Genomic DNA, 17,545 nt, shown 5'->3' on the forward strand with positions numbered 1-17,545 from the left:
CTACTCAAAGTCTCTGGAATTTTGTTAGGCATCAGCCTAAAACTATAGCACATGCCTCTGTAAGGAGTTTTAACTATAACTAGTGTCTTTTTGTAGTCCAGTCTTTGTCTTTACCTAGAAGGGAGAAAATACATGTGCAGGCAATTTTCCTGATGGCTTCAAATTACTAAAATTCTATGCAGGATGCAAGACTGCAAGACTTTGCAGCTGAGCATTTGTGAAAGCTGACTCATTGGAGGATAATGCTATGAATGTGTTGGCTGAAGAAACTAAGAGTTCTTGGAGTTTTGATAATTATGAACAATGTCCAGTAAAGATGATAGCTCTTTACACACAGAAAAACCAAACACCAAACAAACAAAAATCCAACAAAAAACCTGTTTGTCAGGTTAAGACTCAGTTGTTACTTTGACAAGTCACATCAGAACCATGCTGAATGAAGGCTGAAAAGGCAGGTCCTCTGAGGAAGTCTGTTCCCTCTCAGGTAGCAACTGAAGCATGTAAATAGCAGATTGTTAAGACATCAAGTGTTAATGACAGCAGAATATGCAAGTTTCAAGCAACTAATACTAGAATAGGAGGAGATTTTAATAACTTCCTGGATAAGGACACTGCGTCTAACAAATCTGGACATTTTACAGCTCTCCTTTCTTAAAAAGGGCTTTTGTTACTGTACATCACAGGCTCACAGGATGTTAGGGGCTGGAAAGGGACCTCTGGAGATCATTGACTCCAACCCCTCTGCCAGAGCAGGACCATAGAATCTAGTGCAGGTCACACAGCAATGCATCCAGATGGGTCTGCAAAATCTCCATAGGAGTCGATTCCACAACCTCTCTGGGCAGCTTGTTCCAGTGCTCTGTGACTCTCACAGTGAAGAAGTTCCTCCTCATGTTGAGATGGAACCTCCTGTACTGGAGTTTCTATCCACTGCCCCTTGTCCTATCCCAGGGTGCAACTGAGCAGAGCCTGTCCCCTCCCTCTTGACCCCCAGCCCTCAGATACTGATAAACATTGATTAAATCCCCTCTCAGTCTTCTCCTCTCCACACTGAACACCCCCAGGGCTCTCAACCTCTCCTCCCCAGACAGTGCTCCAATCCCTTCATCATCCTCAAAGCCCTCTGTTGGACTCTCTCCAGCAGATCCCTGTCCCTCCTGAACTGGGGAGCCCAGAACTGGATGCAATATTCCAGGTGAGGTCTCCCCAGGGCAGAGTAGAGGGGGAGGAGAACCTCCCTGGATCTGCTGGACACACTCCTCTGAATGCCCCCCAGGATCTCATTGGCCTTCTTGGCCCCCAGGGCACATTGCTGTCCCATGCAGAACTTGTTGCCCACCAGGAAACAGAGAGAAAATAGCTAACTGTGTAGAAGCAACACTGGACTGGATGATCTTCAGGGTCTCTTCTAACCAGATATATTCTGTGATTCTGTGAACAGAGTTTGAATGAAGAGAAAGCAAATGAAGAAGAAAATGGAGAAGGTTAATTTCCTTGAATATTCCTTAAATATAGATAGATCGATAGATATAGATACAGATATAGATGCAGATACAGATATAGATATATTTATAGATATAGATATTAATGCACCTACTGAGGAATGAAAAGGCAAATATTTCCATGAGGAAATAACGTATCAGTTTTCAATATCCCAACTAAAACATATATGATGGAAAAGAAGAATATTACTGTAGAATCATTTTAGGATTTTTTGCAGCAGTTTGTTTCTCCTGTTAAGAGTATTAAGTTCTAATCCCTTTAATTTCTCCAGGCTTTTAATTCAGGCTCGCTACGATGTAAATATTAAAGATTATGATGGCTGGACACCTCTCCATGCTGCTGCTCACTGGGGTAAAGAAGAAGCATGTCGCATTTTAGTGGAAAACCTCTGTGATATGGAGGCTGTCAACAAAGTGGTAGGATTTTTATGTAATCCTTGTCAAGATACAAAGTTCTGGTCTCTAAAGTGACTTTAGAAGCCAGGGTAAGAAAAGTGATGATAAACTGCTGTTTACTGTCCATGGAGTATATAATGCATGTTATGTCAAAACAGCATGTTTGTGTTCCAAACTAAATTCGCTGCCTAAATTGATTTCTAGAGCCCCTTGTTGCTTAGTTCTAACTACCCATGGAATCTTTGACATGGAAATTCAAAATAGAATGGGTTTGTTGACATTTCAGAGGTGCAAAATTAATAACTTGATGGATTGCATCCAGGCTTTCATTTGATCACTGAAATGATCATGCAGGCTTTCATTTGATCACTTAATTAATTGGTCATGCAGGCTTTCATTTGATCACTTAAATGATCATGCAGGCTTTCATTTGATTTCTTAATTGGTCATGCAGGCTTTCATTTGATCACTGAAATGATCATTGATGACAATGATGATGCCTTTAGGCAGTGTTTTAACTCTTACAATCAGCTTTTGTTGGCATACTAAAGAGATACCAATCGCTGTATGCTGGTTTGGGTGTGCTGGAAGAAACTTGTAGGCATCTCTGGACTCCCTAGACATAACCTGAATGCTTCCTAAGCAAAGGCATGGGTAGCTTGTTGGCTTTGCAAGATCGTGCTCCCAGCTGATATATGTTCATGATGCCCATAGGCAGCACAGGAACCCAAAACTTTTTATTCAGCTGTGTGAGTGCTGAAGCTCTCTTTTGTCTCCTTGCAGTATGTTTTACAGGTAGATTCTGATCCAATTTCTGTCAATACCTGTAAATTACCTGCCCAACTTTAAAGACAGATTCTGCACTGAGTTTTTTCATAAACTTAAAAATAAACTTGGGAAATAGAGTTCATGATTTAGCAAGGATTTACTCTATCTAAGGGCAAACCTATGTCTGCTCAGAATTTGTAGTCACTGACTCTTTCTTCCTTAGAAATTGAGGTGGCTTATAATAAAATCAGTGAGATCTGGAATTACATTTCAAATAGTTTTGACTCTGTCTCTGTATAATGCTTATAGAACCATTAAATATCAGCTGTATACCTTGTATTTTGCATCAGGCAGTCAAAAGTTGGTGTAATTAATTGAACCCAGTTTATCAGCTTATCTGTTAAACTTTCTACTGGGGTTGTGAACATGTGAAGGGTGTAGTGTTCAGGAGAGCACTTCTGTGACAGTGTGCTAATCTCAACTGGTGCAAGAGTAAGAATGAAGGAGGTACAGAGAGAGAGAAGCTCTTTTATTTGATGTCTGTGCAAGCTAGGAAAGTCAAAGTCTTAACCTGTTGTAAATGCAAGTGGGCATTTTACTTTGGGAGACAGGAAGGTTGAAAACTCTGGATTTGATTTCAGTTGTAGGTGCTTAGCATCTGTGAGAACTCAGCCATTTTTGTTTAGGAAGTTGTCTTCGAGTATTAACTTCTATGAATTGGGCTTAGCTATAACCTTCCAACTAAAACAGATTTTTTTGATTTTTTTTTTTCCCCCTCAAAAAATGTTTTTATATGGTCAAGGTGGGTCTGAGATTTTTGAAAAACCCACTTAACAGCTACCTAAAAATAGAAGGCCAGATGGAAAACTGGGCCATAATGGGAATATAAACATGAGATAATTTTATTGTTTAGTTTCCAGGTTAGTGCTGTGTTATACTAAATGGAGTATTTCATATGTCAGAGGACCTCAAGCTGGTTTGGGTAATGCTTATTGAAAGGTGCACGTGCTTCTGCTTTATGGTCAGAAGTTTTATGGCTGTGAAAATCAGTCATTTGAAGGTCCATCCTTTCTAATCAGTTAAGGTAGCCTTCACAGTGTCATTAGGAATGTTTCCCCATAGGTAACATTTCAAGCAACTGAAGTAAGCAGAGGCAAGTATGAATACCTTTAATCATCTTTATAATAAGCTGCTGTGACCATTTTTAAATGACAGCTCTGCCTTTAGTGCTGGTTGTTGTACAGAAGATGTTGACTGATCTTGTCATGATCCTACAGCACTTACTTGACTGATCTTGGCCTGATCCTCCCAACACTTCAGTATGCCCAGGCAGTGTGTTGGTGCAGCTGCTGTTGTAGCAGTGGCTCTAGGGCTCTGACTGCATTTCAGCCTTCTCGTATTTGAATGCAAACTCCCAAATACAAAATGTTGTATTGCAAGTAACCAAGTAAATTGAGGCTCTTTCAAGTAGAGATGAAGAAAGGGAATTTTTGAAATTGTTACCAGTTCAGGCCTTAAAAATAGAGCCTCACATCTTGTGGGCATCTGGTCTAGTTGAGAGCTGCAGTGACTATGTAGATACGGCAAGCTGAAGAAATGCCAGCTGACAGCATCACTTGGTGTTAGTGATCTGTTAATTCAAGTATATGTGCCATGGAAATCATACACTGAAGGGGGGGATAAGAACAAATGGTTGTAGCAGATCTCTTCTAAACAATATATAAAATGTCCAATACAGTTTTACTGTAAAAATGTGGAGGCATGACTACTTCAATTTAATATATCTTGCTTAGCTAATTTAAACTTTATAAAGTCAAGTTGTATCTGATATTCTAAGATGGATAGGATGATGAAATGCTCAGGATCCATCCCTGCAACTGATTGGAGTAGTTGTTTGGAACCAATAGCGTAAGCATATCCTTTCAATCTACATTTCTTTTCTTTGATGGCTTTTTTTCCCTCAAAGGACAGCAAAATTTTACATGCTTTTATCTCCTAAAAATCTTGTTGACTGATTAGGTGTAGATGTTTCTGTTTCAAAAGATTTAAGGTTGCAAAATTGTTTTCAGCTGCTGGCAGACTAACAGTTTGTAGTAGAGCTTGGCTTACACTTTCTGATTTCTCTCCTTGAATGGGCTCCTTGCCTGCATCATCATGTGTTAAGGCATCAAAATCCATTACGTTTCAATTCTGCTGTACGATTCTGGTGTTCTGCTTTTTCCCCTTCTCCAGGGGCAGACAGCGTTTGATGTGGCAGATGAAGACATCCTAGGATATTTAGAAGAATTACAAAAGAAGCAGAATCTGGTAGGCCTTTTGCATGTAAAGCAATGTCTGTATCTTATCCTGTAATAGACATGTGGTTATGGTATGCAGCTGTGGTGGGTTTAGGAATTGCACCGCCCTCCCACCTCCCCCTGCCCCAACACAAATTTGGAGAATTGCCCCCAAAATAAATCCCCAGAGTAGCTCAGAAGGTTTGGAAGCAAATGAAACTATATTTACAAGCAAAATACATATATTTACAATTTAGAAACAACACAAGGACCCCTCTGGACAAAGCCAGGCGGCTACCAATAGCTTCCTTCTCCCCGCCCTGTACAAGGGAAAGAGAGAGAAAGTGGTTAGTATAGCCCTGCTAGTACTTAGCCCAGGTCAGCAAAGTCAAGCAGAAGTACCAGCTAGTAGCAGCTAAAGTGAAGAAGCTAAAAAGAGAAAGAATTGTTTATGCAACTGACTTTTATGCCTATTAGCAAGCCAATGGAATTATTTAGACCTATCATTATTTTCCTTTTGTATCCAATGCTCAATTATTTACCTCTAACTGTTTTCTACTCAGTGCCTCTGGAAATTTCCTAGGTGCCAGCCTATAACTGTGACAACAGCTCAGAGCAGCATATGAATTAGAAACAAAGGTTTGATTTTTGGGCTTCAAGTGAGGTGATTCCACAGTCATCTCAACAGATTACCTATGCCCTTACTAGGTCAATTCTGGTGACCAAAAAGCCTAAGAAGAAATAATATAGTCTTCTGCTTGCCTTGTCTAGTCAGCATTTTATGAACTGAAGCATCAACAACAAGGAATTTACTGGGAATAACAGTTCCTAAGATTGTAGATTTTTGAACTTTTAACACTCTGCAAGTTTGTACCACCTTTCAGGGTTTTGTATTAGTTACAGATTACCCTCCAGTTGTAATTTTGTCACACTGATACAATTCTATCAATTTAACTGCATGATTCTATTGTTTTGAAGCTTCATAGTGAAAAACGAGAAAAGAAATCTCCCCTAATTGAATCCACAGCCAACATGGATAATAATCAGACACAGAAGACATTCAAAAAGTAAGTAAACTAGGAAAGACTAGAAGCTTTTAATAAAAAAATATAACCTTGCAAGCTGTCATCAAGTTGTACTTGACAGGAGTTGGTAAACTTTTGAGGACCTAGTAAGTATTTTTCTTTCCAAACTCAGTAAGGAGACGTTGATTATGGAGCAAGAAAAGATCACATCTAGTACAGAGTCCCTGGAGCAAGAAAAAGCAGATGAGGAGGAAGAGGGAAAGAAGGATGAATCCAGTTGTTCTAGTGAAGAGGAAGAGGATGATGACTCAGAATCTGAAGCAGAGACAGGTAAGTTCTTTGGAGCATTGTCTTTCATATTTTACTTCATAAATTTACTTGACTCTGTATCATGTGCCATTTAATATTGAAAATTTTGCTTATTAATCTGCATTTCACCATTTTAAAGCAAGTTTATGTATGTCTGAAGTCAATTATAGAGAGATCTTTACTGGTGGTTATTTAGGTTAAACCTATTAACCTATTTATTTATTTGGCTACTTAACAATTGATACTTTTAATTCAATAGTTAGAATAATATAAACTTTAAGCAGCATGTGTAGAGCATTCCAAAAAGTTAGAAGTTCAACTCAGAAGTGAAGGCTTCATACCAGTGTTTGCTTGTGGAATTGGTATAGGGATCAGAACAGCAGAAATGCAAAAGTTCTCATTTGTTCTTGCTAATTACCAATGAATATGGCAGTCTTGGCTCAGGTATTCATAAAGCACTGGTACATATAATTTCAACATCTACTGAAGCTTCTAACGATGCTATTTCAATGTCAACAGTTACTTCATGTATAACTTCATTTCAAGAGAAGTGGGCTCTGGAAAGGTTGGAAGTGCAAGCAAAGAGTCATGTTCTGCAGTGGAGTTTATGTGGGTTTTTTTCTTGAACAGTGATCAGGGTCTTAAAGCAAACAGTGATGGAAGAACAGCACAGCATCTTTTTCTTTCAAATAGGAAAACAAATGTCAGACACCCACTATTTAAAGATGTCCCTTCAACCCTAATAAAGACTTTTAGAACTACAGTACAGTGATACAATACATAGAAGCAGTGGGTTGAGACTACACTCAACAAACTGGGAGAATTGCCCCCCCCCCAAAATAAATCACCAGACTAGCTCAGTTGGTTTGGAGGCAGAATGAAGCTATATGTACAAAGCAAGGAAAATCTAGAAATATAAAATACAACTACTATGTACAAAATATATATTTACCTATATTTACAATTTAGAAACAACACAAGGATCTCCTTGAATTGTTCCCAGACACCTCTGGACAGTCCAGGGGGACTGCTCACAACCTCCTCTCTCCCCCTTCCCCTTCTCAGTACCTCACAGACACAGTATATGCCAGCTGAAGGTCAGGAAAGAGATAAGGGAGCAAGCCATGCAAGCTGCAAAGAGAAAGAAGTGAAAAGAGACAGAACAGTTTTTGCAGCAGACTTTTATCCTTATTAATGAAGCCAATGGAGTGATGTAGACAAATCAGTTGTTACTAGTTTGCATCCAATGGTAATTTAGTTACCTTTTTACTTAAAGATGTCCACAAAGTTCCTATTCTTGTTTTTGCAGTTAAGAACTAGGCAGAAGTTCTACCTTCAAACCATGACAGTAGACATAAATGTCATTAGAAATATTTTAGTAATATTTTATAGGTGCAGTTTTCAAAATAAGTAGCTTTTTGATGAGTTCTCAGTTTAAAATATTCTAATCTTTGTTAGTGACGTGTAGATGGGTGCATTGGGTGCACCCTCAGCAAGTTTGCTGATGACACCAAGCTGTGTGGTGCAGCAGACAGGCTGGAGGGAAGGGATCCATCCAGAGGGAGCTGGACAGGCTGGAGAGGTGGGCACAAGCCAACCTCAGGAGGTTCAACAAGACCAAGTGCAAGGTCCTGCAGCTGGGTTGAGGCAATCCAAGCACAAATCCCGGCTGGGCAGGGACTGGCTGGAGAGCAGCCCTGAGGAGAGGGACTTGAGGGTGCTGGTGGAGGAGAAGCTCAACAGGAGCCAGCAGTGAGCACTTCCAGCCCAGAGAGCCAAGCAGAGCCTGGGCTGCAGCAAGAGAAGTGTGGCCAGCAGGGCCAGGGAGGGGATTCTCCCCCTCTGCTCAGCTCTGCTGAGACCACACCTGGAGTACTGCATCCAGTTCTGGAGCCTCTGTTACAAGAAGGATCTGGAGGTGCTGGAAGGTGTCCAGAGAAGGGCCACGAGGATGAGCAGAGGGCTGGAGCTGCTCTGCTATGAGGACAGACTGAGGGAGTTGGAGCTGTTCAGTCTGGAGAGGAGAAGGCTCCCAGGAGACCTTCTTGTGGCCTTCCAGGATCAGAAGGGGGCTACAAGAAAGCTGGGGAGGGACTTTTTAGGCTATCACATAGTGACAGGACTGGGGGGAATGGAACAAATGGAACAAAGCTGGAAGTGGGGAGATTCAGACTGGATGTGAGGAAGAAGTTCTTCCCCATGAGAGTGGTGAGAGCCTGGAATGGGTTGTCCAGGGAGGTGGTTGAGGCCCCATCCCTGGAGGTGTTTAAGGCCAGGCTGGATGAGGCTCTGGCCAGCCTGCTGTAGTGTGAGGTGTCCCTGCCCATGGCAGGGGGGTTGGAACTGGCTGATCCTTGTGGTCCCTTCCAACCCTGACTGATTCTATGATTCTAATTTCTTCACTTGAAAAGACAAGATTAGGGAGGGATTTTAGAGCTAACCAATATATCTATTTAATGAAGGCAGAAATGAAAATAAGTTGCAAAACTAAACTGCCTGTTATGGTTTAATTTTTATTAAAAAAAAAACAAAACAAAACAACAAAATACCAATGCTGCATTTCAGTGTTAAACTGCAGGGAAGTCCATCAAGGTTAGTAATTAGTCTTTCATCTTAGTCTGCTTGCATCCCTTATTTACACAGACTGAGCTTTGATGAACTCAAAGCACGTAAGATATATAGCATGTAGTAATTTCTCAGTCACTGAGCTGTCTGTAATATCTCCAGAGTCTTCTGACTCTGGTAACTGTCTTCTCTTCATTACCAATAGTTTGTGCCAGGAAAATTTGACTGCGACACAAGAATTAATTTATATAAACTTCAGGGGGTTTTAATATCAACAAGGCTTTATCATACTTTATTTGGCAAGTTAGACTTTAAGCTCTTCTCCTTAGAGCTGGATCTCTAAATTCCAAGCTGCTTCTTTCTCTTTTGTTTGTTTTTTCCCCCCTTATTTAGCTTAAGGTAGTTTTCTAGTGAAAAATCTTGAGATTATAAGCGACATTGTAAAATATTTTCACAGTGTCCAGTATTTTGAAGTACTGGAAACTCTGATTTCTACTCTCTTGAGGTATTTGAAATGTTTTCCTAAAACTTACATTCTGTTTTATTAGTGATGTTAGAATACAGTTTTAAAACAAGTTAATACAAGTTAGTATCTCCTAAAGGGACTGAGAAACAAACTGAAAAATTAAAGTTTTCACCACTTCAGGTGTTTACTTTTTTTGAAGTAATGTTGCTTGAAAATCAGTCAGTACTGGCTCAGCCATACAGAATTACAGCATCTGTCTGGTTGGATGGGACCTCAAAGCTCATCCAGTCCAACCTTTTACACAGCACTGAAGGGTCAGCATTAAACCATGTCACTAAGCTCCAGGTCCACACAGTGCCTGAACACCCCCAGGGATGGTGACTCCACTGCTCTGGGCAGACCATTCCAATGTTTAATAACCCTTGGAGTGAAGGAAGTATTTCCTAATATGCAGCCTAAACCTCCGCTGGCACAGCTGGTAACCATTTCCTTCAGTCTTGTTGCTGGTCGTCAAGGGGAAAAGGCTGCCCTCTCCTCTCTCCAACCTCCCTTTGGGTCGTTGTAGAGAGCAATGAGGTCTCCCCTCAGCCTTCTCTTCCCCAGACTGAACAGCCCCAGCTCCTTCAGGCTCTCCTTGTAGGCCATGTGCTCCAGGCCCTTCATGAGCCTCCTTGCCCTTCTCCAGACACACTCTACCAACCTCAGTGTCCTTCCTGTATTGAGGGGCCCAGACCTGACCACCATGCTCAACATGTGGCCTCACCAGTGCTGCATACATACACACCAGTACACTGCAGACATAACCACTCTTCTCTTGGGGTCCTTGAACTAATTTCAGAATATATTCCTTAGAACATCTTCTTTATATTTTAAAGCTGTGTTCCTCTTTTGCAAGTTTTCAGCAGATCTGCCTGCACATCAACTCACATGACACTGTCAGTATTGCCTTGCCCTGTTGAACTTCTTATCACCATGACATAGAAGTTTCCCATCATTTGTTTTCACTTGTGTTTGAAAGGAACTTTCCATTTAGTGCAGAGTCATGTAAGCTGATCACTTAATAACTCAAAACATCCGTCCAGCTCTGTCTATAACTAAAACAAGTGTCTAACAGCAATGCCATTAATTATGAGATTTCCAATCATATATTGGTGCTCTCAATTTGAATGTTAGATGTGAGAACACTGTATGAAAACCTTGCCTGCTTTATAAATTACCTGCTTCTATGTTGTGTGGGTAGAAAGGGGTGTTTATAGTAAGGCCAAAACTAATGGGGAACATCTCCCTTAGGAGGAGAGACTGAGGGAGCTGGGGCTCTTTAGCTTGGAGAGGAGGAGCCTCATTCATCTTGATGTGCAGGTTGAGTGCCCAGAGGCTGGCACCAGGCTCTGCTGGGTGATGCCCCATGACAGCACCAGAGGCAGTGGTAGAAGCTGAGGCATAAGAAGTTCCATGTGAACATGGGGAAAACTTTTTTTTCCCTTTGAGGGTGACAGAACACTGGAACAGACTGCCCAGGGAGGTTGTGGAGTCTCCTTCTCTAGAGATATTCAAGAGCTGCCTGGATGCATTCCTGTGTGATCTGCTCTAGGTGCTCCTGCTCTGGCAGGGGGGTTTGGGCTGGATGAGCTTTGGAGGTCCCTTCCAGCCCCTAACATTTTGTGAACCCCATGTTGCTCCATACTGCACAGATGTAGTGTCCTACTCCAAATACGCAATTTGAGGACGTGAAATAGATGTGAAGTATAAGATACTCAAGATACTCAAACAAGTACAGTGACCTCCACAGGTCATCCAGTCTGACCCCTCTGCACTCAGCAGGGACATCCCCAACTGGATCAGGCTGCCCAGGACCTCCTCCAGCCTCACCTTGAATAGCTCCAGGGAAGAAGCCTCAACCACCTCCCTGGGAAACCTCTTCCAGTGTTCCACTGCCCTCATAGGAAAGAACTTGTTCCTCACATCCAATCTAAATCTGCTGTTCTTTAGTTTGAAGCCATTGTCCCTCATCCTGTCCCTGCAGGCCTTTGCAAACAGTCTCTCTCCATCCTTCCCGTACCTCCTTCAGGTGCTCTTAGGTCTCCCCAGAGCCTCTTCTTCTCCAGGCTGAACACCCCCAGCTCCCTCAGCCTGTCCTCATAACAGAGCTGCTCCAACCCCCTGATCATTTTCATGGCCCTCCTCTGGACCCTCTCCATCAAGTCCATGTCCTTCCTATACTGAGGGCTCCAGAGCTGCACACAGTACTCCAGGTGAGGTCTCAGCAGAGCAGAGCAAAGTGGCAGAATCACCTCTCTGGCTCTGCTGGCAATGCTGCTTTGGATGCAGCCCAGGCTGTGATTTGCCTTCTGTGCTGCAAGCTCACCCTGCCTGCTCCTGTCCAGCTTCTCATCCATCAGCACCCCCAAGTCCTTTTCCTCAGGGCTGCTTTCTATCCCCTCCTCCCCCAGGCTGTATTGAGAGTGAGGGTTGTTCTGGATTCTCTTGTTCTGTGTCTGTTTCTCAGAGTGTTTAACACTTGTTGAATAACAAACAAACGTTACATGTGTGATCATTATGGGCAAACAATGGACCTAACTATGTAGTACTGATTGGGAAGGAGGTAGGAAAACACTGAGGAATACATGACAAAATGCTCTTGGGAAAGCTGTCAGGTGGGTTTTGGGGGTTTTTTTCTAAAGAAATTCGTCTGTGTTGTAGAACTGAAGAAATGTGAATTAAAAAAAAAGTGCAAATAAAACGTTGTAAATACTTTTGCAGATAAGACCAAAACCTTGGCAGCTGTAACTAATAACTCAAACACCACAAGTACACAATCAGCATCGGTAGCAGTGACAGCGCCTTCGGTAGCTGGTGGGCAAGGGGCACCTACATCCCCTGTTAAGAAGGTAAAGTAAGATACCTTTCTTGTGACTTCATGTTTCTGTTCTTCTATAAAAAGCAGATTGGATGATCCAGTTAACTGCTGAAAATACCCAGAGATTCCTCAAATGTTTCGTGGGGGTTTTTTTCTGTAGAATTTGTGTTCATGTTCTTTAAATTTTGAATGGTTTGAATTCTAAACAGGCCTCTAAAATGCAGAACTGCAAAATAGCTGGACTTAAGATCCTTTTATAAAGAGAACCAATCTGTTGCACAGTGAGTGAAGCTCTTGTTTTTCTGAAGCTGAATTTCATGGTTTGAAAGTGTTTTCCATGCCAGACTCCTCCAGAATTTTTAGAAACTACATTTCTAGAGTGTTTCTGTGCCTGTACTTGAGATGCACTTAAGGCAAGGGAGACAGGCATGACTTACTGTACTTTCAGGAGTCCTTAGAAGCATTCAGCTAGTGTTTAGACATAGAAACTGAAAATAGTACCTGAAATAAGAAGTAGAAAATGCTGTAGGTGTGTCCCCCACCCAGATTTCAATATATTTAGGGCCTCATGGAAGAGCTAGAGAGCTTGGGATGTGTGATTTATTCAATGCACAGCTCAAAACTACACCTACCAAAGCCATTTTGCATGCAGGAAGGTTTTTACAGCTTGATGTGGAAAGTTAATTGGAATAAATTGTAGTTTTGCTTGAGAAAGGGAAGATAAGTATGCTTGAGTGCAAAAAAAAATGCAGTTAGTAATGCATAGTCAGGAGGTGGTATTGCAAATCAAACTTGTAGAATATAAATGCAAACTTGCTAGCAAGGCTCATTCATCAGCCATTACAGCTTTGCTGTATACATCATCATCCAAGCATAACCCTCTCCTGATGCTTCTGGAAAGCATCAGTTCAGAAGAATTGGTAGCCATCACATACTGAAGCTGCAGTAGAGAGAGGGAAGCCTTACTGCTGGACTAACAGTGGATACTGTACCTAATTTCAGGAGCTTGTTAGAGTTAGACTTTCCTATTTCCATTTGAACCTAGTGATGCCTCATCTTACAAAATATACTACAGTATAACAGATGCAGGGAATGTATTGTCCAACTGCATCATATTATGTAATACTATACAACAGGGTTGGGCCATCCTTCCGATCCTAAGAGGTGCTTTACAAAAATAATTGTGGTTGATGTCCACAAGACTTATCTCTGAAAACCACAAAGACTTGTCTCCAAAAACCAGCAGAGCAAAAGGGGAGCTGTGGGCATGGCTCCCTGGTAGGAAGGATTAGTTTTCCCGTGCTGAGCTTTGTGGCTAGGCAGGCATTTAGATTGCAGGGTGATCTTGTGACATTAATCTAAACAGCTCCTGTTGGCTCAGTAAGGGATTATTGGTCTTCATCATGGGAGCTGCATTTGCATTGCTCAGGAGCTATGCAGAACTCAAGGGCCACAAGTTCTCCACACAAACCACAGCAAATGCATGAGGGAGGGAAGACGTTGTGAGTAATTGTTACTTTGCTAACTGCACCTAACTGAAGTGAATTCCAGTCTGGTGTGAATTTTAATGCAAGGAAATAAGCCTGTTTTATTTTTTGAAATCCCTTCAGTAACACAAACATTTGTGATAGTTGAGCAGTTTTACTGATGTGCTCTGCACAGTTTTTTTTTTACTATACTTAATTAATTTTGCACACTTGAGAGTCAAAGATACCTCACTCTTCAAACACTTCATTTTCCTGAACTTTGCTTTGTCTGAACTTTTATCTTGAAGTTAAAAGTTTCCTAGCTTCAGAATCAATCTATTGCATATTATGCAAAAACCTTCTAGGCTAGAGGACCTTTATCAGTAGGATGTTACCAAATTGTTACTATCTGGGGTGTCACTTGAAATTCCTGAACTGAATGATCAATGGATGTTTGTTTGGGTTTTTTTTTCATATGGGATTAAATGATGATGGTAAAACTTTTTAATAATTTTTATTTAATGGTTTATTTAATGGATTATCTTGTGGTCTAAAAGGTAAAAGGTGCCAAGTTAGAAGTAAACTTCAGTTACGTTTCTGTTATTGAGCGTGAAAAATTCAGAGTTTTCTGTAGCTACATGATAGATACACAGTTATATGAAAACTACCTTGTAAGCATCTACATGTGCTCTAGAGAAGCAGTCACAGTTCATATCAGTGAACATAAAGGCTTTAAATGGCTTTTATTAATGGGAGTAAAACAACACTGCATGTGTGACCTTGCTCCTGCCTTCTCAGGTTTGCACCATCTGTGCAACTGCAGCTGCTCTTCTGCTTTTACACCACAGATGGCCAAACCAAGTGGTGCACATTCGTGTACTGAGCTTGAGTTTGGGTATTCTTCTGTCTGTGTGGCATGCAGTAATGCTGCTTTCAGTCAGAGTAAAAAAAGTAAGGGAGTAAAGGTATGAGTTTGATAGGTAAGCTAGCATGAGATGTGATTAAGGAATATGAATGAAATAAGAGAATGAGAGATGCATGTATGAATCTTTCATATGAAGATTTAGGTTGTGGACCTTGTTAGGCTTTGCCGTCCTTTTCAATGCAAACTGTAATCCTGTTTCTGAATTAGCTAAGTGTGCAATCTTGTCTTTAATAAGAGTCTTTTACTGAAGTTTTAAGTCTCTTACTGGTCTTTGCTATTTTGTAATGTAATGAAGAACTACATAATATAAATGTAGGAACAAACTGTATGGTTTAAAAAAAAAAAAAACAACTTACTGTTTCTGTTTCCCATTCTTTCAATCTTCATCTTTGTCTTGTCTTAACTGGCTTTAGTATGATTTCATTTCTCCTCTCCTGCCTGTCGTGGATTCAGTAGATCCTGCATCATGGAGGCAGGGCTTGCGCAAAACTGGCATTGTTCTTGTGCCCAGTAAGGGTGAAAAATCGCTGGTGAGGTTCTGGTGTGCACAGTTCTGTGTACAGGGGTTGCAAAATAACCAATTTAATCAAGATACTGATAACTGGACTTGCATGTTTCTGGACTTGCATCTGGCGGTCCTGGTGTGTATTGCAAAGTGTGGCTTTTTCTAAGCTAACTTCTAGAGGAGCATACCTTGACCAGTCTTACATTTCTGATCTCATTAACTAATTGAAGGGAAGAGTGTGTAGGGTGTCTCTCACCACAACTCCCCTCCGAGTTCAACACTCCTGTGATTATTAAAACCAGTTGCGTTCTCAAGTCTCCACGAGCAGCATGAATTGCCACAGACCATGCAAATTAACAACCTACATCCGTTTTTCTGTGTTTTATAGTTTCCAACATCGACAACCAAGGTTTCTCCTAAGGAAGAAGAGAGGAAAGATGAATCTCCTGCGACGTGGAGGTCAGGTCTTAGAAAAACTGGTAGTTACGGAGCGCTTGCAGAAATTACTGCTTCCAAAGAAGCCCAGAAAGAAAAGGACTCTGCAGGTGTTATCCGTTCTGCTTCAAGTCCTAGACTTTCTTCTTCATTGGACAACAAAGAAAAGGTAATGGTTTTTAGTGTGAAACAATGTTTTGAGGAACTGATCTACCTTCCTTAGTATAGATGGCTATGATGTGTTGCAGAAGTAGGAGGATCTCTGTGGACTTCACTGACATCTGTTCTTCACTAGAATTTCAAGAGCTTGAGTTATGCAGCTGACCTGTGGTCTCTTCTAAAAGTGCAGTATTCACCTTCATTGTCTGGTGACCTGGTACATAGGACTGGGGCTTTTCTCTTTTTTGGGACTTGCCAATGCTTAGCAGTAGTTTTTGCAGTTAAGGGAGAGGTTTGATAGTTTTAGCATCACTTGGAGAGTGATGTTGAAAGAATCTTACGAAAATGAAGTTTCTTTTTGTATTCTGTAGCCATGTCTTGTTTACAAAAAGTTACTTCTGTAATTAAACTTGATACACTGAACCAATCCAAGGACACATTTGGAACAGGTAACTGAATAGCTCTGTTTCAAGTATAAAGGTTTAAATGTTATGAGGTTTATGAATACACTACACTATGTGATAAGATGCTATGAAAAATACTAATACAGTTGCTTTCAGTAATCAATGTTGGAATTGTACTGCAGCAAAACAGAAGAAAAGAGAAGTTCTTTGCATTACCAGAATGAAAAGATAAACAGTTCCCTTTTACTGTTGTAGTGCTTGAGTTTTAAGCTTGAAGTATCATGTTCATATAATACACTGAACCAATCCAGGGACACATTTGGAACACGTAACTGAACAGCTGTGATTCAAGTATCAAGGTTTAAATGTTATGAGGCTTATGCATACACTACACTATGTGATAAGATGCTATGAAAACTGCTAGTACAGTTGCTTTCAGTAGGAATTGTACTGCAGCAAAACAGAAGAAAAGAGAAGTTCTTTGCATTACCAGAATGAAAACATAAACAGTTCCCTTTTCCTGTTGTAGACCTTGAGTTTTAAGCCTGAAGTATCATGTTCATATAATCAGGTAGCAATAAATACAGGTGAGGTTGTCATAATGATGATTTCCCAGCCAATGGCAGTTTATGCAACAGCAGTGACACTTGTAATAATGAGTACATGTCTTGCAGGAGAAAGATGGAAAAGGAACTCGACTAGCATATGTTGCACCTACAATACCAAGACGACTGGCCAGTACCTCTGACATTGATGAAAAAGAAAACAGGTGACTCTGAAGTTACAATTTCTGTTAAATGTGAAATGGCTTGATCTTAGGAAGGCTAACATACTGACAGATTTCAAAACAAGAATAACTGATGGCATCATCCTGCTCTGTAGATTATTCTAATCCATAGGGCAACCCAATTCCTGAAGATTTTTGATCTTGTAAATGACGAAGTGCAGGGTCCTGCAGCTGGGTTGAGGCAATCCAAGCACAAATCCAGGCTGGGCAGTGACTGGCTGGAAAGCAGCCCTGAGAAGAGGGACTTGGGGGTGCTGGTGGATGAGAAGCTCAACAGGAGCCAGCAGTGAGCACTTGCAGCCCAGAAAGCCAAGCAGAGCCTGGGCTGCAGCAAGAGAAGTGTGGCCAGCAGGGCCAGGGAGGGGATTCTCCCCCTCTGCTCAGCTCTGCTGAGACCACACCTGGAGTACTGCATCCAGTTCTGGAGCCTCTGTTACAAGAGGGATCTGGAGGTGCTGGAAGGTGTCCAGAGAAGGGCCACGAGGATGAGCAGAGGGCTGGAGCTGCTCTGCTATGAGGACAGACTGAGGGAGTTGGAGCTGTTCAGTCTGGAGAGGAGAAGGCTCCCAGGAGACCTTCTTGTGGCCTTCCAGGATCAGAAGGGGGCTACAAGAAAGCTGGGGAGGGACTTTTGAGGGTGTCAGGTAGTGATAGGACTGGGGGGAATGGAACAAAGCTGGAAGTGGGGAGATTCAGGCTG

At 41.5% G+C, this 17,545-nt stretch overlaps 1 protein-coding gene across 3 annotated transcripts in view; it reads left to right on the forward strand.

Annotated features, from left to right (window-relative positions):
- The window catches only part of PPP1R12A (protein phosphatase 1 regulatory subunit 12A), a 144,173-nt gene that overhangs the window by 85,996 nt on the left and 40,632 nt on the right, over positions 1–17,545 (forward strand). For all 3 annotated transcript variants that reach the window (XM_054399867.1, XM_054399868.1, XM_054399869.1), the window contains exons 5-11: positions 1,775–1,919; positions 4,899–4,973; positions 5,921–6,009; positions 6,140–6,297; positions 12,068–12,195; positions 15,449–15,664; positions 16,733–16,827. In XM_054399867.1, the coding sequence (XP_054255842.1) occupies positions 1,775–1,919; positions 4,899–4,973; positions 5,921–6,009; positions 6,140–6,297; positions 12,068–12,195; positions 15,449–15,664; positions 16,733–16,827 (906 nt within the window). The remainder of the gene's footprint in view (positions 1–1,774; positions 1,920–4,898; positions 4,974–5,920; positions 6,010–6,139; positions 6,298–12,067; positions 12,196–15,448; positions 15,665–16,732; positions 16,828–17,545) is intronic.

Source organism: Indicator indicator, chromosome 3 (assembly GCF_027791375.1).
Source record: "Indicator indicator isolate 239-I01 chromosome 3, UM_Iind_1.1, whole genome shotgun sequence".
NCBI classification, from domain to species: Eukaryota; Metazoa; Chordata; class Aves; order Piciformes; family Indicatoridae; genus Indicator; species Indicator indicator.